Source organism: Colius striatus, chromosome 7 (genome assembly GCF_028858725.1).
Source record: "Colius striatus isolate bColStr4 chromosome 7, bColStr4.1.hap1, whole genome shotgun sequence".
Taxonomy (NCBI): Eukaryota; Metazoa; Chordata; class Aves; order Coliiformes; family Coliidae; genus Colius; species Colius striatus.
The window spans coordinates 11,634,107-11,658,286 of record NC_084765.1 but is presented as its reverse complement, the minus strand read 5'-3'; the positions used below and the strand labels follow the sequence as shown (position 1 = coordinate 11,658,286).

The 24,180-nt window shown below is 40.4% G+C and overlaps 1 protein-coding gene across 1 annotated transcript in view; it reads right to left on the bottom strand.

Annotated features, from left to right (window-relative positions):
• Positions 1 to 24,180, bottom strand: part of DENND2B (DENN domain containing 2B) — a 166,285-nt gene that overhangs the window by 58,907 nt on the left and 83,198 nt on the right. The window contains exons 4-5 of the mRNA XM_061999277.1: positions 10,046 to 11,263; positions 6,078 to 6,214 (exon numbers count right to left, since the gene is read on the bottom strand). Coding sequence (XP_061855261.1) covers positions 6,078 to 6,214; positions 10,046 to 11,263 — 1,355 coding nt within the window. The remainder of the gene's footprint in view (positions 1 to 6,077; positions 6,215 to 10,045; positions 11,264 to 24,180) is intronic.

The window sequence follows — 24,180 nt, the reverse complement described above, 5'->3', positions numbered from 1 at the left end:
GAAGGGTGCACAAGCAACTCTGGGCCAGCTGCCCCTGGGACCATGGATTGCAGGACACTCCAAACAGGAGCCCACAAGCAAGATCCTGTTCAGAAATTCATACTGGCTTTAGAGACCTCACAGCATTTCTGGGGCATTGCTTTACTTTCTAGACTGCTTCAGCTCCAGCTGTCAAAGCAAATGCAGTGGCTGTCAGCATCTGCTTCTCCTTCAACTGTCTCAGTTCTCCTGTTTGCCTCATCTCTTTTTTCCCCTTCCAGATAGATTTTTCACACGACTATCATCTTTTGTTTAAAGTCAATATGAAATGATCTGACTCTGCTGACTGCAAGCTTCACAGACTCCAGAAAAGCATTCTGACTGGCTTCATCAATTACTTCTCAACATACATAAATACAACCTGAGAGGGGCCTGAACCCAAGCTCTGTCTCTGAACATGGACTTCTGAGCTGCGGAGAAGTCTGTATCCCCATTAAGAATGTGTGATTGACTCTAGTCTCCTCAATGGACCACAAAGAAACTGTGGCTTGGAGGTAGGAAGAAAAGAGAAGGCAGAACTGAGTTCCAAGGCAAGCTTTCAAGCAGGCCTCTACCACCACAGAGTTCAGGAGGTTGGAACATCCCTTTTTTCTGTTGTGTCCAGTAACAGGACAGAGGGTAAAGGGATGAAGCTGGAACACAAAAAGTTCCATTTAAACGTAAGAAAAAAACTATTTTACTGTTCAGGTGAGGGAACCCTGGCACAGGCTGCCCAGAGAGAGTGTGGAGTCTCCTTCCTTGGAGGTCTTCAAGATCCACCTGGAGGCATTCCTGTGCAAGCTGATCTAAGTGGACTGCTTCTCCTGGGGGTTTGGACTAGATGATCTCTATATGTCCCTTCCAACCCCTACCATTCTATGATTCTATGAATATCAAAACCCCAGATCAAAAGGCCTGTGGTCTTTTAGAACCAGAACTCAACTGCTGAATGCCAAGTTTAAAATAAAAACATTTCAACTTTTAACTTTGCATAGTAACTGTGTCAATTGCCTGGAGGAAAAATTTTTTCACAGGAATTTGTGCCAACTGCCTTCACCATACACTTTTGACTACCCTTCTCTTGCCCAGGTTATTTGTATCTCTTTAACAGCTAATCCATCTGCTCAGGTTCACATTCTAGCTTCTGGAGTCTCCTTCAGAAAAGTATTTCTTTAGCCAGTGGATATTTGGTGGACTCCATCTTCCACAGTATATCCTAAAATGCCAGTAGAAAAAATACCTGCATTTAATGAACAAAGGAGCCCCATGCTGCTGACTATACCAACCATGAAGTTAAAGGAGAGATGCATGGCCTAGTGATCTACACAGCACTGGGACTGGCCACCAACCACATTTAACAAGTTTTGGCATGCCAGTTGACTTCTGGCATAGACCAGGCCTGGTTATACATTACTGACATGTTGCTGTCCCCAGACTTTGTGTTCCTAGGGACTCTGCTGACAGCAAAACACCAAACTTCCCAAGGGCAATAGAAGATACTTAAGTTCCTACTCACGAGAATTTGATGGGGAGGGAATAAACTAGAGCTCTGGCCATAAAGTCAAGCCAATCTTGTCTCAAGAAAGTACAGTCTAATTCCAGATGAGGATTCTAAAAGAGGTTAATTCATTAGCATTGTCTCTCGTTAGTTAAAAGGGTGCTTTGGATCATTGCACTTTATCAAACAGACAGCAGTCTTGTATATGAGCCAGTCAGATGAAATAGGAACCTGGGGCTCTGCAGTAATATATGTGGCTGAAATAAACCCATTCTTAAACAATCTGCTCTTCTTATTGCACCAGTAAGAGACTATAGCCATCAGAAGATGAATAATCTGATATGCATACACCTGGCCTAGGTGCTGAATAGTCCACTTCCAATGTCAAAAACAGCAGAGAAGAAACCCTATTAGTCACAGATTGTCAGGGAGGAAAAGAATTTTAATTACTTTCATTCTTGTTTGGAAAACAAGTGTTTTAAATGAGGGCCAGGGAAATGGCTGTTGCTTGGACAGGGCAAAAGGAGTTGTGTGACTCTGAGGAGTTACACACACAGTAAGAAGACTTGCCTTGTCAAAGATTTCTTCCACTATATTTAATTTCTGAACTGTGAGTGCACTTTCTCTTGCAAACACAAACTATAATTTACACGGTTTTCTCAAGTTAAACCTAATACTGTGCCACTAAGCTTGCCTTCACTTTACTCATTCAACTTTTTGGTGATGATAACAAAGGCTTTCTAGATGCCAGGTGAAAAATGCCTGGGAGACACCAGAGTCTAAGTAACAATATTCAAATATCTCAACTGTATTTAGAGGAACAGACTGGAAAACTGAAACCATATGGTATATATGACAGGAAATACTGTTGTCCACAAACACAGCAGAAGCAACTGTCTCAGACATCTCTTAATACTATGATAGTTTCTTGAATTTGCACAAAGCCAAGCATGGTTTCCCCAACTGGATTCATAAAGCCACATCAATTTTGGTCTGATTAAAGACTCATTCAAAACCACAAGAAGCAAAACAATGTTAAGTTTACTATGACTGCCACATTCCTGGGAGTGCTAGTACAGAAGATGAATGAAGTCCACATGGTTCCTTGCACATGGAACACAGCTCTGATTAATATTAGGAATGTGTATCCCCTTTATACAACTACTTCTTGATTAATGCATGAGAATGGATCATTACATTTCAATCCAATACCTGTCTTGAACCTAGCATAAAGATATGTCATCAATTAAAGTGTACAAAACTGATACAAAAATAAACAAAATATCTAGTTCATTACACAATCATTTTGGGTTTTAAAGTCAGCTCTCAAAATAACATTAATTAATTAATCACAGAAGTTCATCACTGTCCTGGTCATTAAAGAAGGAAAGAGTGCAAGGGCAACAGGAGAAAGAAAAATGCTTAATATGCATATGCATCACATGAGGAGGTCATAGAGTAACCAAAAAAAACAATGACTAGTCCTAGCACTTTGTGCTTAGAAGTTGTATTTTCATCACTGCACGTCATGAATTAACACTCAGTACCCCGCACAGTAACTTGTAGATACCTAACATTAAATATGCTTTTTAGAGGATACCCTCAGACAGATATTTCACAACATATCCACAGCTCTCCTCTGCTTTTCAATGAAGGAGACACATTCTACTGAGAGGCATCAGGCTGGGGGACACAGTGACAGACATGAGACACGGGCTTCTGTCCCAGGGGTCTTCAGCAAACTGAAGGAATGGCTCAATAGGTAATTTGGGAGCTTCAGGAAAGACAAATAAGAGTTCCACTAGTGGGTCAGAACAACAGTACATGCCAGGGTCAAGGAAGTCAAACCACATCTTGGCCTGCATTAGCAAGAGTGTGGCCAAAAAGTCCCATGAAGTGATAATGCCCCTCTATTTGGCCCTGGTAAAGCCACATCTGGAGTAGTTACAAAACCAGAGATATCAACAGACTGGATATAGTCCAGAGCAAGACTACTAAGATGGCTGAGGGCTGGAGCACAAAATATAAAAAAGAAAAGGCTGAGATGGGGGAACCCAACTGGTGCCTTCCACTACCTAGAAGAGGTTATGGAAAATATAAAGTCAGATGCTTCTTGGAGGTGTGTGTAAAAAGGATAAAAGACAAGTCACAGCTAGCAACAAGGAGAATCCTGACTGAATAGAAAGAAAATATCCTTCACAGCAACACTAAGAAAACATTCTTCACAGTGGAGGTTAAGCAGTGAAGCAGGCTGCACTGAGAGGCAGTAGAACCATCCTCTTAAAGATATTTTGAAAACTCAACCAGATGTAGCCCTGAGCAAACCGATCTAACTTTGAAACTAGCCCTGCTTTGAGCAGAGGTTGGATGGGCTGCCTGGACCAGAGTCTCTTCTGACCTGAATTTATTTTCATAATACTGTCTCACAGTAGAGTGCATAGAGCACTGCTCAAGATTCACAGCCTTTTTTTCTGGTGTTTTAACTTACTTGCATTAAAAGGTGAGGTGAGGGAAGCACATGAACAAAACACACCTCAGTAAGTTTCCTGCTTACAGGAATTTCCTGCTTACGGTTACAATGTTTTAACTACCTACAAGTTTTTAGAGGGGTAGGAGATTCAACTAAGTATAGACAAAAATCCACCACCATCTCTAGGCCAACTGTTTGCAAAGAAAACCCAAGGCAGCAGTGGCAGAGTCCTTTATAGCTTTGAAGCAGAGGTAAATGTATAAAACAAACTCACTCTTAAAGACACCTGGTTTGCATGAGTACAAAAGTGCTACTTAGAGACTGGGGTCTAGCACTACTGGTATAAATTATGCAGATGTAATACACAAAACTACAACAGTTTCTTTAAAGCCAGAGATCAAACTACTTTGGCTTGCCTTTAATCATGCTTGACAGTTTATAAGAATTATGCGGATTTGGTATTCCCCTCGCACCGCCTGTATTGAACGAAGTGCTCTGGAAAGAGGTTGTTAAAAAGCAGTACAAAACAATGAAGTTCTGTGTTTGTCCACAGATCTGCAATTTTGCATTCTCTTCCCACTGCCCTGCCAAAATGCTCGAATTATAATCTGCAGGGAGCTGGTTTATAGTTCCCACGAGCTGGAAGAGCCCATTGTGATTTTTTTCTGTGAACCCAAGTTTTCTTCTCATTTGAAGAAAGCTTCTTACCAGTCCCGCATATTTCTTTTTGGTCTTTAATAAGCAAAGCAAGGCAAAGAAGTATTACCACCTAACATCAAGCAGCATGTTGACAGGTTCTGGACAAAGATGACCATTGTAATAGATGCACAATACATTTTCAAGCATGAATTGCAATTGACTGGTCCTGGAGAAGACTGATGATCATATAAGGATGCTCTCCACAGAAAAACAACCCTTTCAAGTATTTACATAAGCTCTCATTTTTATTAACAGACATTGAACAACAGCATTCTTTTGTGTTCTGAAAGTAACTTAAAAAAAAAAAAACAACACATGGGAGGGTACAGATGAAAATGGAAATTCCTGTTTTCACTGGGGCTGACAAGCCAGAGACAGAATTTGGCTATAGGAAGAGTCCCAAGTTGCAACACGTGGTCATTGTTCCTTGCTGCACTAACTGATATAACCAAGAAGAGTTTTGTTCTATCATCTTTGTTTGCCCTTCAAACATTTGCAATCGGTATTAGAGTGCCTCTAGTCCTCCTTTTTATCAGATTAAATAAGTTCAGTTTGTTAGTGTCTCTTCAGAGAACGGGGGCTCCAGGACCCCGGTGTTGGTAGCCCTGCAGTTTTCCGTAAAGATTCATTGTCCAAACCAAAATGAAGTACCCTGTGTATCTGTTAGAACAGCACAACACTGAAAGAGTTAAAAACAATGCAGATATTCATCACTTTGTGTGGAAAATCTGTGCTCTGAAGGGCTGCCCAATTTTCAGTAATTATAACAACGTTTTTGATGTGAAAAGAATGTATGCATAGGGCATATATTTCCTTCTAAGACCAAAAGAAACATGTTTTTCTAGTGAAGCTTAATCAAAACAGTGTTTTTGTTGTGCATTCCTGATGGCTGTATAGCTAAAGGAAATTAATTTTTCTTTAACCAGGAACTGGGACTTAGGGGAGACTGGGAATGGTGCTACAAACAATTGCTCTGGGGTAGTCCACACAGGAGTCTTGAAAAGCTCAGGCTGACCACACAAGGCCTGTGAGGTTAATCTTGTTACTGGATAGCTCTGTAAACACTATCTCAAGTTCAGCTCTTTACATTTTTACACCACTCAAGGCTTCAAGCCAAAGCCTTGATAAAAGAATGGCTTGGTTCTTGTAAAGCATGGCAGAAAGCTGACCAAACAGTCTGTTTCCAATACCACCCGATGAAGTCCGAAGGAACCAAGACCTCCTGCAGGCAGACCCAGACTTATGTTTGCATTGACGCATCACACTCATTTACCCTCCATTTAATCTCTCTTTACTGGCAACACTGAACAGGACATGTGTTCAACAATACATGATCTGACCACAACTGCTCAGCACCCCACTGTGAGCCCACATACAGCAACATGTTCTTACCTACAATGTCTTCATAGGCGTTTTCTTCTAAAGTGCTCTTGGATCCAAATTTATGCTGGCTCTCAGTCCCGTTTTCAGTTGGGGAGGGAGGGTACAGGGATTGCAGACTTGATGCATCCTCAAACTCAAAGGATTTTCTAAAGTTTTAAACAGTAAGTAATTAGTAACTAGAATGCAAAATGACTCAAACATTTAGCAGAGTATTTGTTTGCTAAGAAGTATATATATAATTACCACCAACAACAACAAAAAAATAATCACACTTCATGCTTTAAGGATTAAGTTTCAGAGCACCTCAAGTCCTATGCACACAGCAGTCTTTAGTATAGCGATCTATGACACTTTTATGAGGTTGGAAGTATTGTTATCCCCTGATGTGGACAGGGTGAAAATACCAAAAAAGTATGTGATATTTTTCAAAGGTCACAGAGTAAGTTTGCAGCACAGTCCTCAGATTAGAAATTGCTTTCTTCTTGCCAAAGACCCCAGAAACATGTGACCCTCTCTCCTCAAGACAAGACATTTCTCTGGAAAGCATTTCTCCACCAGTTGCTCTAGTAGAGATGTAGTGTTTCATTTGAAAACATTCACGTCTTGAACCTTCAGATATGTTGCTGCATAGGGGCCAGTGTACAAATGCCAAAGGCAGACTGATGTAAAAGTCACCCTATTCCCTTGGACATCCTGTATAGAGCACTGGCAGTAAAGGGCAAAGCATGGAGGAAATTAAGGCTGTCTGGGGTAGGCAAGCAACCTAGAAGGATGGCTGAGGGCCTTCTGTCAGGAAGGTGAAGGGAAGCTGGGTCAGAAGAACCCATACAGCTTGACTACCACATGGGTAGTCAAAGGAGAGGCGATTCACCTGTGCTGCTGAGCAGTCCTGGGGGAGGAGGAGCCCAAGCCCTCCCTTGTTCTCTGAGGCAATGTCTACACTGAAGTTAGGAGGTGCATGGTTTGCATTGCCAGCTGTACAGGGGCTGGCATTTATTTGATTGATTTAGTGCTGAGGGTAAAATGGTGTGAGAAAAGGGCTCTGGTCAAGAATGTAAATTCCAGGGTGCTGTAAGGCTCGCAGAGACTGTGCTCATGCCCACACTTCACTCATGCCCATACTTTGCTCACTGATACTTAGAACAGATTAACAGTAAATTATCCTGCCATCAACCCCTTTTCCTCTTCTTTCCAGCTAGAGTGAAACATAGATTGACAGCTTATCCATATGGCAGTGGCGGAGTTCCACAGAGAGATAGGCCTGTGATTTGGCTCAAGAATATCCCTACAGGCAATAGTGGCCCTCACATGGATGCATCATTGGACAAGAGCATTTCCTATTTGTCTGCTGAGGCAGACTTATGAGTGTGGGGAAGGCTTAGGAGCCCCCTCTCTCTCTTTTCCCTAATCTTAAGAATATCCAGGTCCATGTTATGCACATCAGGATCATGGCAGAAGCAAGCTTCAGATACAAACATCTGTTCTTCACACGTACTGGGAGCTATGAAAGATGCCTAGGCACTGAAGACATACCTGTATGTGCAATTAAATTTTCTACAGTAGTCAAATGTACAAATCCTACAGATTTCAAGGCAACACTATAATTCAGTGACACTACCTAGCACCACAAAAATGGTTTTGTGGACCAGCAGTCAGCTGTGGTCTGTGTCCCAAGCCTATCCTGTGACACTTCTCTCCTGGCACAGTGTCTGTGCCGGAGGATCTCCAATTGCTAGGGAACATTCAGCTCACATCAATCTGAAACGTAAAAGCTACTGTGGGCACAAACTACTGTGAATACAGACTGGCTCCACGCTAGCAGCAAATATGAGACACTTCCTCCATTTTACTATAATGTTGAATTAGCCATCACAAAGAAAACCATTGTTTCCACTCAAAATATTAGAAGAATGACTATCCCTAGACCTTTCTCATGACACTGCAATGAGGGTAAGCCACTCATATGTTCAACGTGAAACACACAGCTACAAGCTGTAAGCATAATAATTCATTATATGAACAGTTTAGAGACTGAGATTTCAATTAATATTTATAAAATACTGTCATTCTTAGATGACTTGTATGGTCTCAAGCTCTTTGTAAGTGCTGAAATTCTCCTTACTATAACTAAAGGAAGATAAGAAGCAATGATAGTATAGTTTTTATAAAGGATTTCCACCTTTATAAATCCTTTATAAAGGATTTCCAGCCTTGAAGTCAGTCCAGAAACCTGTGATTTTGAGAGGCTTATTTAAATCTATATAGATCATTATTAATCAGAGGCAAATCCAGAAAAATCACTAAAGTACAATAGAGTAAAGCTGTTATGGACAAATGGAAATCTACCTTGTACAATGTCAAAGTAATGTGCAAGAATCATCAGGTACATATGACAACACTGTAAATCCTACAGTTTATAATCCACTAATCACAACTTAAACTTATGAATATTGCTTTTGTTTCGGGCTCATACCTACCAGCCCCACCCAGGACTAAGGCTCTATTGCCAAACCACGCTGTTCTCTAACTCTGCTGGAGACTGGACCTGCAGAATGGCCGGCGCAAGCCTGAATCCTACCTTTGCTTGAAAGAAGTTCCAAAACTTCACCTTGCAAACATATTTTAACAAAATACTGCGATTCTTAGATGGCTTGTATGGTCTCAAACTCAGTGTGAGTGTGTACTCAGAGGCTGGCTTGGATCATTTAGCCCTTGTATAACAATGATCTATTGTTATTCATTCCCCTCTGCCACCCACCCCACAAATCATTTTTACCACTTGCTCCTTAACTTCCCAATAAATTTCCAAAGAAGTCTTTCCAATAAAGGCTATCATTTCTAGCAGAATATTTTAAAATTGTTTCTCTTCTGTACATTAGAAATGCTCTGCTGAGAAAAATGAGGTCAGCTTTATTTCCAGATTCTTGTTAAAAACTAGATTTCCTTCCTCTGAGATTATTGCCAGAACTCAAAGATAAGCGCTGCTAATCTTGCTTGGCTTTCCACATTTCCCTCCTCCCTTGCCTTTCTTAGAGAAACAATACACATCAGCAGAGCTGTTTGATCCATTTCAGAAGCAGGTGTCTCTTGAAAGTAAAGAGCAGAATCTGAAGGCTCCTCTTCTTTTCCTGCTCCTGCATACTTCAGGTCAGGTTGTGCTGACATAAAGTTTTAATTAAGTCAACATCAAGCACCAGATAGTGAATTGGTAGCGTGCGTCTGAGATGTATTGTACATATGCACAGATAGGTGAACTTGTTAGACATTCCATGCTTTAAATGCTTATCAACAACTATGCCTACAGTTTTATAAGCAGGGAGCAGAATGAGGAATCATGTAATTCAAACAAGCCAAGTTTCACAGGCTGCTGGGGACACATAGCTATATACTCCACTCATCATTAACTCAGCAAGGACACAAAGGCCTTTCTGTGCTGAAACATCGTTTTCTCACCATTAATCCTTTACAGCTATTGATTGTAACTTAGGAAAACATTTTTAAGCAATGAATTAAATAAAATGAACAACATTGCATGAAACTGACACAACTGCTATAGTCACAAGCTTTGGAAACACAAACCCTCTGCAGATATGCTTTGCAGTGAACATGAAAACAGGACCATGACAGATCAGCTATGGTACCATTACAAGAGGATAATGAAATTACGCTCCATTTAAAAGGACGTTTATGCCAAAGTGAACTAGATAACCTTTAGCACACATGACCTAGAGCCTTTTTCAGAGACTGAGGAATGCACGTTGGTCAACTCCAAAAATGTAGCCATGTAAAGGTCTTGTACCAGTGCATCCCATCAGTGCAGTCCAGCAGAACAAAATACTTGTCTTTCAGTCAACTCCTAGCGTTTCTCATGTCAAAAGTATTACACTAGAGAGAGAATTTAAAATATTGTTACCAAAAACAACCCATCACGTTTATTTATTTGAAGATCAAGCACAAGACATTTCCTTGAATTTTACCTATTCTGGGATTTTCTGTGAAAGCGCGACTCTTTCTTCTGCCTTCTGGTCACGGGGGGCGCGGGAGTGGACGGGAGGGGAGGAGGAGCAGCAGATGTAGGAGATGGAGGTAGGCCATTGCTTGGTTTACTTTTGTGGTTTTTGTCTGCTTCATATTCAAAGGTGCGTTTGGGCTTGGGGACAGGATTCACTGCGCTGTTAGCTGGGCTTTCGAGGAGCAGTTTAGGACCAGCTGAGTTTGCAGTAACCCCTTGTTTTGTCTTACTGCTTTTCTCAGCCTCAGTAGGTGTTTCTGGTTCACTCCCCGAAACAAAACTCCCTCCTTTGCTGTCACTCAGCATTTCACTCAGTCCCTCCACAGTGCTCAGAGTCACAGACTTTTTCCTCCCTTTGTCAACACTGTAACAGCTACTTGGTAACTGGGGGAGGCCTCTGCCAGGCTGCTCTTTCAGTACCTGCTCGATCTTCTGTATTCTGTTGAGTACGGCAGAGGACTCTTTCCTCACGTGGCCCTTGAGGAACGTGGCAGAGGGAGGCTCGCTCCTGCCTGGTCTCTTTTCAAACCGATGGCAGGAATCCCTGTCCAGCAGCTCCTCCTCCTCCGTTTCTGGGTAAGAGCACTCGGAAAATGTTCGGCTCATTCTTCTGAGCCCTTTGAAGTCAAAGGTCTTCTCGCTGCACGGAGAGGTCAGTACACTGGGACAGCTCTCACTGCCCGACCTCTCCCCAGCATCCCTCTTGTCCACACACACACTCATCCTGGGGGACAGCTCCCGGCGGCACTCCCATTCTGTGATCTTCTGCCTGATGTCCAGTGCCTGGGAGCGGACACTCGCCCGGCTGAGGGAGAGGTTCCTCAAGTTGGTGGCAGTGCCCAAGGACAGAGTGCTCCGGGTGAGTGGATGGCTCCCTATTGCATCCCCATCTTGGGCCTCCTTTGGACTCTCCTTTTGGTCCTCGGCCTTGAAAACGGACAGCCTTTTATCCAAAGCTCCCACGCTGATGGCTTTGAGAGGGTGGCTTGGGGAGTCGGTGTCTGATGGGCTGGTGGAGGTGCTTCGCAACGTAGATGTGCGGCTACTCCACTCCTTGAGGCGTAGCCTGGAGTTGGAGGCTTTGGTGAGCCGAGTAGAGTGGCAAGAGTCCTCACTGTCACTGAGGGGGTAGGCTGGGCTCCTTCGCGGGGACAAAAGAGGTGGTGGAGAGACAGACTGACACCTAGAAGCAGAAAGAAATAAAAAGATCAAGTCCTTGGGGAAACTAGAGTTATTTGCCAAATTTCTTCGGGCTGTAGGCAAAGCTGAGGATCTGCACACTGCAAAACTTCCCCAAAGCACCACTTCAGACACCAAATACCATTCAGCCACAGAGTTAGGGGACTGGCAGCAATTAGCCGATGTCAGTGATGAGCTGAAGAGCAGGGCACATCCAAAACCAGTTTTCTCACCTCTATTTAACCCCTAGATTTTCCAACTTTCCCGAGTTTAAAACCAGCTGAGATTCTCTCAAGCAAACCATTGCCTTAAACACATGTACCACCTCCAGCAGAATAGCTCCCTGGCCTCCCAGATTAAGGAATCTCTCTGCAGGAAAAGGACATTGTCAGGGAGAAGATTCCCACTGAAATAAGAATCCAAAAGACTGACCAAGAAGGAGCACAGTTTATTTACTGTCTGCAGCAAGAAGCCAATTTAAAAAGATGTGCATTTTTAATTCACAGCATCCAAAGAAAAGTACTGCCATGGTCAGCCACTGCAGGATTTTAGTCACAGCATTTCAAATCCCCAATATATACAGTAAATTAAACAATACAGTAAATTTTTCCTTATTAAGCATTAGTAATTTGTTATTGAAAGAGTACTACAGACTGAAAAAAAACATGAATCTGCCCACATTATGTGCTGAAGAGTACAAACAATACAGAATGCTCTCAGTGTTATCCTGGAAAAAATCCTGAGAACAAATTTCTGCCATGCTTTGATAAAATAGTTATTGTTACTGAGGTTTTGTACATTGATGCAAAGACTTTTGAGAACAAAAAGACAAAAGGAAATTAAACAAGACGTAAACCAATTGGGTCATCACTGATGAGCCAGCTGTAAGAAAGTTAAGCCAAAACCATGTCCAAAAAGGTTTACTGCACTGCCACAATACATGCAAACCATAGTGAAATAATCATGACTTCTTTAACATTTTCCCCTAGAAACATTTCTGTTCCAAACAGTACAGAAAAGAAGGGGAAAGACCCAGAAGTAATGCCTTGTACATGCAAGTTTCTGTTAAGATTGTAAAAAAACCCAACTTGTTGGCCATTAACTGTCTTGTACACACAAAATTCAAATGAAAGAACTATTTGACCAAGAGAAATCATGGGAGCAAATGTCTCTCCTATGGCAAAGGGAAAAGACATTCAAAGATCTCTGCTGCTATGTGGGTTTCCTCTTCAGCTGTCAGCAAATAGCTACAGGTAGAGGTGCCAAGTTCTGTGCATCCATCCAAAAATCCAGAGCACTGCGGCAATTTCTGAAAAGCTTACTTTGACACAGGAGATTGTTTCTTCTCATTCAAACACATCCTAAGCCAAATTATAAGATTTCTTCACAGCTTCCTACAGTGGATACTTTGCAAACAAAACAAGTATGACAAAAAAGAAAATTTCTGGTCAGAAAAGGACAATGATCAAACTATGACCAAAGGGAACTTGTCTCTTTTGCAGAGTCCTGTGATAATCAAGGCTTTTTTTGAATCGAACTTGCACCACTTGGTGACTTCTTTTTCTTCAGTGTTTTGAAAAACAAACATGCCCGCAGGAAAAGAGATCCCATGCCAAAGACAATGGCAAATACACTACCATCAACTGCTTAAAGCTTCCTCTTTTCAGGGCAGAAAGCATGCCTGTCAGAATACACTCTTTTCATACTAGAAGTTAATTTTCTGCTGTTTTACAAAGATTCAGACAGTTGTCTTAAGAGATTTCAGAAGATCAAAAGCAGGTGACAGACAATGAGTGGTTTTGGCTGGTTGTTGCAGCATAGGGTTGGTAGTGAATTACCTAGAATTACCTTGGCCTACATACCTTTACAGTGCCTGAAGATACAATCTAAATCAGCCTTCTCAGACTCAGTGACATGCCCTGATTCGTCATTATTTCTGTCTGTTTCATCTTGCTCTCTTCAGTGTAATATCACAAAGTCAAAATTTTATGTAATTCTCAATGCTCCTTTAGCTTAGACTTGAGATCATGTTCTCCTAATTCATGTCTATCATGCAGGCCAGCTCTAGACCTGCACTGACATTTCTCTCAATCAAACAGGTATCACTCAGTGGAAGTACATTTTACATACAAAGCCTACAGCCTCCACTGCAGCCTCTGAAGCTGCACGTAGGCTAAAAATCCACTGTCAGGATTCAGATAGGGCATAGGGACAAACCCTGCAAAGAGGCTGTGTGGAATGATTTAGTATGTTAGAACTAACGTCTTAGATTATAAACTGCATTGACAATAGCAAGAATAAAATACAAAATGACTAGGGTGAAGTCAGTAATGGGACAGCAGAGGTGAAGGACATGCTGACAATCCTCTCTGCCTTTGACTATCTAGAAAATACTGTAAGTATGGTCCCTTATCTCCTTACACTCTAAGAAACATCTTTTCAGCTGTTTCCACTGTCAGGAAAAGGGGAAAAGCATGATCTGCATAATCTGCAGACATTGCAAAACATTTATTCTTAGAGATATGAGCCATTCTCTGAAATGTCAGGTCCCAGTAAGGTAATTGCACTTAAGGCTTGATTTTTAAACCCCTGAATTCAGCTACAAAGCTCCCACTCATTTCCACTGTGCAAGATTAGGGCTACAGAGCAACAGGCCCTCTGGAAGTGCATGCCATTAAGTACTTGAGATACCACAGTTAAGAAAAAGATTCTGTTTTTCATCCTACTATAGTGCAAATTTAAGTAATCCAGATAGAAGTTATAAGACTAATTCAACAAGAAAGAGAAACAAAGCTGTCTGAATGGTTTCAGACATGAATTTTCTAAGGGACAGTGACAAGTAACAGAATAGGGGAAAAAAAAGTCCAAAAGCTGATCAGTGGATAATAAAATAATCCTTCCCAAAAAATCCTACTTCCATTAGAAGAATATTCTCTTGAAGGCACAATAGTTCCAAAGACTTTAAAATACATATTATTGGACAGAGATAGAGATAATTAAATAATCTTCCATATAAAGACTGTAAAGCAAAATTGTTTTATTGGTGTTTTCTATGTACATAATGATACATGCAGCACTTTACAAAGCATATCATTACACATACTTTTAAAATGTCATGTAATAACAGCATAAATAAAGATTATGGAATCAAGTTTAGGTTTCTTAGCAAATTCACTTGAACAGCACCTTCTTTCTGAGCAATGATATTTCTTTGAGAAAATCCACATTTCACAAACCATATGGGAGTAAGTTGCTCCGATTCCCTATCTGATACGGGTGTTCTTCCAACACTCTGCCTTGTGTGGGCAGCTCTCAAAGCACTAGCAAGTCAGCAGTCAATTGCAGTCTCAAAGGTAAACCAATTGCCAAGCAGCTCACAATGTCTTGCAAACAGGCTACAGACCTCAAAACTACCTTCCTGGTGGGACTCACTGCTGCATAATGAGGGAAGCAGACAGAATCCGAGAGGTGGTTTCCAGCCCTCTAAACCACACCCAGCTTTGCTGCTGTGAACGGTTTCCTGAGAAATCAGAACTACCCGCAGTAGGAGAAAAACCAATCACATCAGTCACACTCTGTAGGATTTTGAGCTCTAGATACAATTGATCTTTAAATTCTGACTCAATCTCTTCTCTCCAGTTTCTCTTTCTCTCACTTGAAGAAAAATCTTTTAGTCAAAAAAACTATAATTCTCCAAGGCCGTGCTCAAATAAAGATATTTTTTTTCCATGAAGCAATGTATGTATTCATCCTGCTTTCTCTAATAAACAGTGGAGCTGTATCTCACCTGCACCAAGAAGAGAACAGGAATCACTTGGCACGTTGTTTTGAGATAATTTACACCTTAGTCATAACAATGCAAAAGATGGAAAAAACAAATGAGTTCCTGCCCTCTAGTAAGCCTTTAGAAAGGCTTGTGCTAAAAGGACTAGTTCTTGGTGCCATAAATGCCTGAGCCCTCACCCTGTATCTGACACAGATGTCAAACAGTTTAGCCTAGAGAAGAGGAAGCTGAGACGAGATATGATCACTCTCTACAACTACCTGAAAGGGAGTTATAGTGAGGTGGGGGTCAAGCTCTTCTCTCCAGTAATGAATGACAGAACAAGAGGAAATGGGATCAACTTGCACCAGGGGAGATTTAGATTGGTCTTTAGGAAGACCTTTTTCACCAAGAGAATCATTAAGCTTTGGAATGGGCTGCCCAGGGAGGTGGCGCAGTCACCATCCCTGGAGAAATTTAAAAGACACCTAGTTGAAGGACTGAGGGATATGGTTCAGTTTAGTGATGGACATGGCAGTGTGAGGTGACTGATTGGACTCGATGATTTTAAAGGTCTTTTCCAACCGTAACAAGTCTACGATTCTGTGATTTTGGACAAGATACCAATTCTCTCCTACCTGTAAAACATGAGTGCTAACATTTTATTGCATGTAGAAGAAGGTGAATTTAATTCTAGGAGACCACTATCAAAGCAGGCAATACAAAGTAGTACCGAAAGCAATAAGCCTTTTGATGCAGATGAGCAGAAGCACAGCTGCTGGCTGCTTTCATTGCCAAGCATCAACTCCAGAAAAGGAGAAATAAGTGCAGACAACTCCCACAACTTTATGAGATAGCTTTTAACAACAGGAGGCAGCAAGAATGTTGGCTGAAGAACTGTCTTTATATGTCTTCTGGAAATCAGAATACAATGAATGAGAAGAATATGCGTTTACTGAAGAGTTTGCATCCAGGAGCCATACACCTTTTATAAACACTACTAACAATATTAGATTGCATTTTAAACCAGGGATTAAAGGTGACTGGAGGGTGGTTAAGTGATTTGCCTTGACAGAGTTACAAGACTCCTAACTCCCACTGCCCTGCTCTGACCCCTGAGCTAAGCAGCTCTGACTCCACAGCACTATTTTAGATCTCCTGGAGCATCACAAGTGACTCCACAGATCATTCTCTTCTGAGAAAAGACAAGTTGGCAGAAACTACTCAGTGATCTTTCAGGTTTGCAAATCCCTTCTGCCCTCCTCAGACTAAGATGACAGTTTTTGGCTCTCAGATTCAGGGAATTTCCTATTTCAACACGTTTGTGCTTGGGAGACCATTTACTGAAAAATAGAGTGAGAAACGTGTTGACAAAAGGTACTGGGTCTTTCCAGGCTCCTGTTGATGAGATCCTGTCATTTCACAGTAACGCTGTTGTCTGGTGAGCTCATGCAGAGTCACACAGCACTGTTTTTATTTCTTGGGACTTTCTCCCCACTTTTACTTGGAAAATACTGCTTTCTTAGTATTTTATTTAGGTTTTCTGCTTATTGCTGACTTTTCTCAAGGCATTGTGCTATTTTATCAGGACAACGTAATCTGTTTCCAAGCAATAACATTAGAATCAGCTGTGACTCTACATAGGTTGAGTATTGAGCAGATTTGGCTTGCAACACATACTAGAGAATTTTTGTTGCTCTAGCCAATATGTAGATAGATCTGAACGAAATGCAACATAAATTTCTCCTTGCAAGAGCAGCAAAACTCATTTTTAAGTCAGACACAAGAGCTGCCTCAATTTCAGGTAACTGAGAATGTAACTTCAAAATTCTCTGAGAATTTGTAAGAGAATGCCAGGAAATTCTCAGCTATCAACTTTCTAATTATTTCATACAATACCACAAATTCATAATTTTTTTGTTGTTGTTAATGATGATCTTCATTTCTTTAAATAAAAGAGCTCTCTCAAGCAACAGATTGCACAAAAATGATCATTTGAAGCACTAATTACCGTATCCATTGCTAACACTGTTGGAAAGCATGGTAAAGCCCATACCTTTCTGGCATTTTGTTAGGTTTTTTGACTACTGGGCAAACAAAATGGATGTCTTTAGACTTGAGATGAAAAACTGGAATTGTCTTTATATCTGAATATTGAAAAAACCTAAATTCTGAGAATTTTACTGTGTCCAGATGACCTTATCTAGGACAACTGCCTTTTAATACATCAAAGAAGAAGAATTGGATCTTTCATTGTATTGATTGTACCAGATAGCAGAAAAGGGCATTAAAATCAATGTTATTGTTATTCCTTGTAACTAGGAATTATGGAAACATTAGGACCAGACAAAAGAGCCCTCCTGCACTATTGAATTTAAATCCAATATGGTTTGGCAGCAAACCCTTCCATTGCAATGTGTTCTGCATTCTGGCATAGCTTACACTATTGTAATTTTCTACATAACTCAGATAACTGCAGATAACTTTTAATTATCTTAAATCTAGGTAAGAGCTTACAGGGGGTAAAGGAGGTGAACTTTTTCCACTCAGTGCTGGGCACATGGTAGTAAGGTAGTTTTTGAGCTGATTCAACTTGGTGATGAAGCAAGGTAGAACTTGTTACATCTTGCCTCTTGCTTGGAAAGGAAAGTGATGTAAGTGGCAACAGAATAACCCTTTTTCCACCAGACTTTGTCATTTTTGAGGTCTCACTAGGAGTATGGCTCAAAATACCCAAAAAACTGCACTCCAGATAAGCCTCTCCTTTATTGTTGACTTTGGGACTGTGATAAAAATAAGACAGAAAACACTTTCCAAACTGAAAAATGAATTTGCGTTATAAGACTGTTCAAAATAGGCTCATTCTCATGTATATGTGCTATTGATGGAAAAGTCCCAGCACTTAGAGAGAATGAGGCAATAAAATCAAAGTGGATGAATATTACGAAATGATTAAAGACAGAACAAAAATATAAACAATTATTTTTCTGTTTGTACTTCTGAATTTTTTTTTGCCCCAAGGAATTTTGATACTTTCCACTTAAATAAAAGTTGAGACCATATCAGAAGGAATCAGAAAATAGCAAGCCACTGGGACTGTGAGAAGATCAAGCTCTGTGTGCCAGTTTTAAAAGCTCTAGTAGCTGTGCTCCCAAGACTTACTGAGTTAATGATAACAATTTTGGGATATGTGTGGGAGTTCTGTGGTGAGTTTCTGCAAATAAAACCTCTCCAGAGCCCTAGGTCTTTGCAGCAGGTTCATGAGAGAAGTCCACAGAAACTCAGCTGACTTAAAAGCAAAACATCTGATTTACATCAGTGCAATACAGGAGTCATTCCGCTAAAGTAAATTACCTGAAGTGGCAACTATGCTCTACAACTGTACAAGGAAGAAGGGCAAATAAATCAAAGCTGATTAGTCAGATCCTAAATACTTAAATTAGACTGGATCCGTAAAACAAAGACAGCAAGAAAATCTGACAATGACAAATGACTGTTAAATAAAATGAGATCAATCAACGTGCAGTAGGTACGCGCCCTCACCAAGAAATTTCTAAGGGTGAAGAAGATAACAGGAAATCATGAAACTCTCTAGACTGAGAGCGCTAGATTCCCTGCTGCTCTGGATTTATGGTAGTCTTCTGCTCTGTTACAAGGCAAGTGCAGGATGGTTTTTAAACAATACCATGTTTAAGCATTTTTCACCCTCTCTGCTCAGATAGAAATGACTCCCCAAAAAGACTGACAAGCACAGAGGACTGTCTAGTCTGTTGCACCTTCCATCACAGTGATTAGAAGCTGACTGTACACAGAAAAAAATCAAAAGCAAGAAGTGAAATATCAGAGAGCACAATTCTCTGTTTACCACTGAAGTACAGTGCACTGCTTTCATAGGACCATCTCCTATTTTCTCCTCAAAAAAAAAGAGAAATTATTCAAAGTTGAAAAATGGAAGCTGCCCTCACAGTTATTCTTTGCACAGTTCAGCATGTTTAAGTCTCACGTGCTTTCTTAAACTTTTGGGAGTTTTTGTTTGGTTTTGTTTGCAAATGATAGCATTTTCTTTAAATGAGCTGGGATGCACAAGCTGTTATTTGCCTATTTAAGAACTACCAGTCCTTGAAACTTGCTCTTTAGAAGCATGTCTAAACATGACTTGTCAAAATCCCAGCACACTTGGAAGCTCTTGACATTGCTTTTTGAAAACACAGGTGATTTGCAGCATACTTGTTTATGTACCCTGGAATATCAAACACTCTGTGTAGCTAACTTTGCCAGTTTTTTGCACTTACACGCACATAATTTGAGAAGGATTAAGAATTATTTTTATAAATTGTGATGCTTAGTGTTTTTAATATTTCTGAGGCCATTGTGTGTTTGGTAACCTCCAAGTCTGGAATTCTGGTTCGGAAAAGCTGTTGCAAAATAGATTCATTCCTTTTCTGCTCCAACAAGTCAGAAACGCTTACGAGGTCACTGTATACTTTACTGAAATACTCTATGACCAAAGGGAAAATAACTGAACTGGAAGCCAAAAAGTCATGAGTCCCGGCTGCACACGAATTCAGAATCCAGCCAAGCCTACTTTCTCTGCTTTATATATAAATCAACCTCTAGGTCATGCAAAACCTCATCAAGTAGACCTAAGAATAAATATCTAACAGGGGTAGAAAAAGAAAGTGATTTCAGGACCTCATCTCATCTTTCATAATCATTCTCAATCTTATCCACTCAGAGAAGTTTCTTTCAGAACAAATACAAAATTTATTCTTTGCCTTCCTACCAGTATCCATATTTTCCTTCCAGACCCACTAGCTTAGTTCTGGTTCCCAATGTGATGCCAATGTCCAGTGAGGTCTTGCTGTACAGATTTTCTTTTACTAGCTTTCTGTGAAGTAGTTTAACACAGTGAGAAAGCATCCTAAAAGAGCAGGTTGTAACACTGAAAGCCATTATCCATCTGTCTGCTATGAAACAGGCATTCTTAATTTCTGTCACCATTTCAACCACTAAGATCACAATCCAGCAAGTTAGACAGCTGAAGAAAACACTGTATGGTACAACATGGTAACAACAAAGTGATTGAAAAGATCTGAAAATGTATGTGCTACTTCTAGAGTTACTGTGCTGCACAGGAAATAAAATCAAAAACTAAAATAAAAAGAAAGTAAAAAAGAAAAATAAAATGTTTTTAAATCCCAGCAAAGCAGAAGCTCTCACGTTAACTCTGCAAATCCATTACATTCTGAACATCAGCCCAATCTGAGCACAGCCTGTCCGACCCAACCCTGTCTTACTATCATGCACTTGGAGTTGATATCTTGTGAAGACAGTTCAAAAGTAACACGGACCAGAAGGAATAATCCTGGTTTTAAACTTTATCTAAAGAGTGCTCAGGCCCCTGAGGGTTCTCATCTCTGACCTGACTGTCAAGACTACAGCAACTGATTTCAACTTTCCACAAATTTCTGCTCTGTAAGAAGAAAGCTGAAACAATGGCAAACAACCAGCATGCTCCAGGTTCCATCACACTCAGAAAGCAGTCTGACAGATTTTTCTTTGTTACTGTATTGCTTTTACAATGATAAGGCCAGAGAAAATGCATCCTTGCTCTTCATCTTTAGCTTAACTCTATAAGTTTTCTCCTGTCCCCGTTATCCCTTAGAAGAGGGGATTTCCACTTGCCTGCACCTCCAAAGATCTCTGCACCTAAAACTTGGACTATTTTTCCAACATAACAAAGGCTGTCACCTTCCTCTGTGAACTTCCCAGTCACTTAGTTATGCAATTGCACGCTGACAGTTGTCTCTCACCCACATGTTGACATTCATTGCAAACTTTACAGATGGTCAAAGCAGTTTTCCTAACAAAAGCTACACCTTTTTCTATTTTTTAAAGAACAAGTCAATATTCCTAATAGACTTTGTAGAGGGGACCACCAGCAATATCACTCACAACACATTACTTTTTGTGAACAACTGCAAGGATAAAATTAGATGCAGGATTTTTTTTTCAGCTCCTGAAAAAGCAGAAAAGATAAGAATCAGTCGATAAGTGTACAAACAGCATTTCAGAGGTGCCACTGCCTGCTGTGACTTACGTTGACCTGTAAATTGTGAGCTGACATCCCTAATTTTCAACCCATCCAAACCTACACAACAGAGCACAGCTGAAACACCTGACATTCAGAGATACACGCTATGTTTTAGGAACATAACTACTAGTGAAATACTGTGAAATAAACATTAAGAGTCTACCCTGTACGTGTTAATTGAGTATGCAACGTGTCTCATCTTTGGAAGGAGGAAAGTTTTAAAGGTTTACAACCTTGACCTCTCTTATCATAATTTTCTTTAGTGGCTCTGACCTTATGGAATGCAAAATAAATTCCAGCTATGACAGACAAACATGACCCTTGGTACACGTTGCAGTGTGCGTAGATTTGTACAGATTAAGAAGAACTTGAATACTTTGCTTGACTTTCTAAGAGAGAATTTTCTTTCACTTTCATTAATGACCTTTATTCATTCACTTTCTTTAAATATTAATAATCAAAGTTTGATTTTCTTCTGGCTTATGTCAGTACAAATCAAGAGTTACTAAAAGTAGTTGCTAATAATGTAAATCAACGCAAAATCTACTGTTATAAGAAGACTTAAGGCATTGACCTGGCTCAAAGGCATACGTATGTAAAACAACATTTTCACTGAAAGTTAAATTAGGTTACTATATTTGACTAGTTACCATATGTTTCATTCTCCTTTGTTTAGCTAAATAAGGCAGGAAGATAAGGAAATGTGCTGGGCATACCCACAACTGAGTGTCTATGAAAGACTTCACCAGCCAAGAGTTGTTGTGGGACTGTTTAGTTGAAAATAGCTTTCAAAATAACCTCAACTTTGATCTGCGTTAGCAGACACACATAAACTGGGGGAAAAAAATATATAAAGAAAAAGATAAAGAAAGAAATAGGAGGAGTAAAAAAAGCCAAGCTATGACTTGCAATGCTTGTTGCTATCATACTTATTTACCTAAGCATCCAGACAAGGCCACATTTAACTTGACCGAAGGCCCTGATTAGGTTTCACTGAATATTAACAAAAGAGCAATCAGGCAAAACTCAAGCACTGCACACACCAATATTCAAAAATGTGATCTAAAAGAAACTTTCCAAAAGATTCAAACATTGGCTTCTCTCTGCTTGTTACTGGTCATAACTGTCAGCAGGAGCTGAGTTAGGTCAGGGAAAGACACTCCCCATCACTTTCTTCACTGCAATCAAGGGTAACATAAACACGTACATTACTCACCCCAGACCACATTTCATCACCACACCTACAAGAACTGTGGGATCCCATGCCTAAATTTGGAATCAGGATAATATCTGGGGGATTTATATATACTTTATAAACATTTCATTCTCACAAAGACCTTGGCTTCTTATAAAACTGTGGGTTTAGTTTTACACCCTTCTGTTGGACTTTCAGGTTTTAAAAGAAGCTGGACAATAGATTTTTACTTTTCATATCTTAAGAAAGAATTCGTATGTATTGTAGCCCTGAGGATGAAAATGTTTTGTTACCACTGACATTCAGCAGTTCTGCTCCATAGTAATAAGGAACTGCAAGCTTTACTTCATTTAAGGCAACAAAATTTTTCTTTTATCATCCATCCTTTCCTTTCAGGACAGAAACAAAAGTAAATCTCCTGTCCCTACAGGAAGACTGCATCAAGCAAAACGTCAAGAAAATGAAAATGTCACGGAGTAAATGAGGCAATAGCAGCATCTGTGTATAAGGCAGTAAGAAAAAGCAACTAGCAACACTTATAAGCTCATCATCTGTGAAAATATTTGCTCTCTGAAGACTATGAAAACTAACAACCAACTCCTTGCAGTAACCCATAGGCTCTCAACTAACAAATCTTTGGCACAACAAACTGAAGTCCAGATTCTGACCCAAAGTCACATCCCTCAGAGCCTTGAAGAGTTTGGCCAGCTATACTCATTTTTTCTTGAAAAGCACAACCACGTAAGACTTCTGCTATTTATTCAGTGGAAAAAAATCCTCAAGCTGTCTCATACCCCGGAAAGTAAGTTTCTTACAAAACATACCAAAAAAAAGGCTGAAACCAGGCATCAAAACCAGCACAACACACAAGACTGTGCCAGCAGCACTGCATTTAATAGCAGCTTTCCATCTCAGTAGTTGGCCAGCATTTAGAAAAGCAGAGTCATTGCCAGTCACATTCAGACTAGGCATAATTAAGTGGCTCCTCTCTAATGGACTAACACTTTCTGTATAATAAAAGCTAATTTATCTTTTTATATTCAAAGCATGGACTCAAGGATGTCAGAAAAATGTGTTTCATTCCTCACATACGCTGACATCCAGGGGCACAGGTGGGTGGGAAACAGAGCAGCAGCAGTAGATATAAATACTGCTGCATAACTTTAAAATCATATTTGAGAATCAAAGAGGAAAAAATGGAATCTCATCAGACTAGGCAAGAAACGTGCATTTAGCTTTAAGAAATTAGGTTCTACCTGAGATCAAGAGAGGTAGGGGGAAGAGGAGAAGACAGAGGCTGTAAAAATAGTCACACAAAGTCTCATGTCCTATAGCAGAGCTGCAATAAAGTTGGAAATTAAAGCTACTCTTGTTGTTATCTTTAGTAAGCAGAAGGCTGGTGTTGAGTTCCTGCCTATGAAAGCCAATACTGTAAAACTGGTTATAAGAAAGGGCATTAAAGAGTTTAGTGCAATGGCACTTCATGCTCTTCACTTCTGCTTTGTTTAGTTTCCTTCTCTCACGCCACAGACAATCAATGCGATCGCTTCAGCCTACCAATCACAGACTTACTCGAGAGTTCTTCCCTTCTGGAAAGATGCAGAATGGAGACAGAAGAATTCTGCTCTCAGTCCCTCATGCTTTGCTGTAGCTTCTGTGCTTCCTGAACACTGTCTGCTTCACTTGTCAAGCAACAAATGACACACGGTCTGAGTGCGTTTGTCAAACCTCTGTCCCTTTGTATGCTTAAAGGGAGGAAACTGGAATTAATGTTTAACAAAACTAACAGTAGCAAACCCTTTCTCTGCAATCTCACATGCTGACTTTGAAAGGGACAGCTATGGGAGAAATCTATCAAGCCAGAATTTT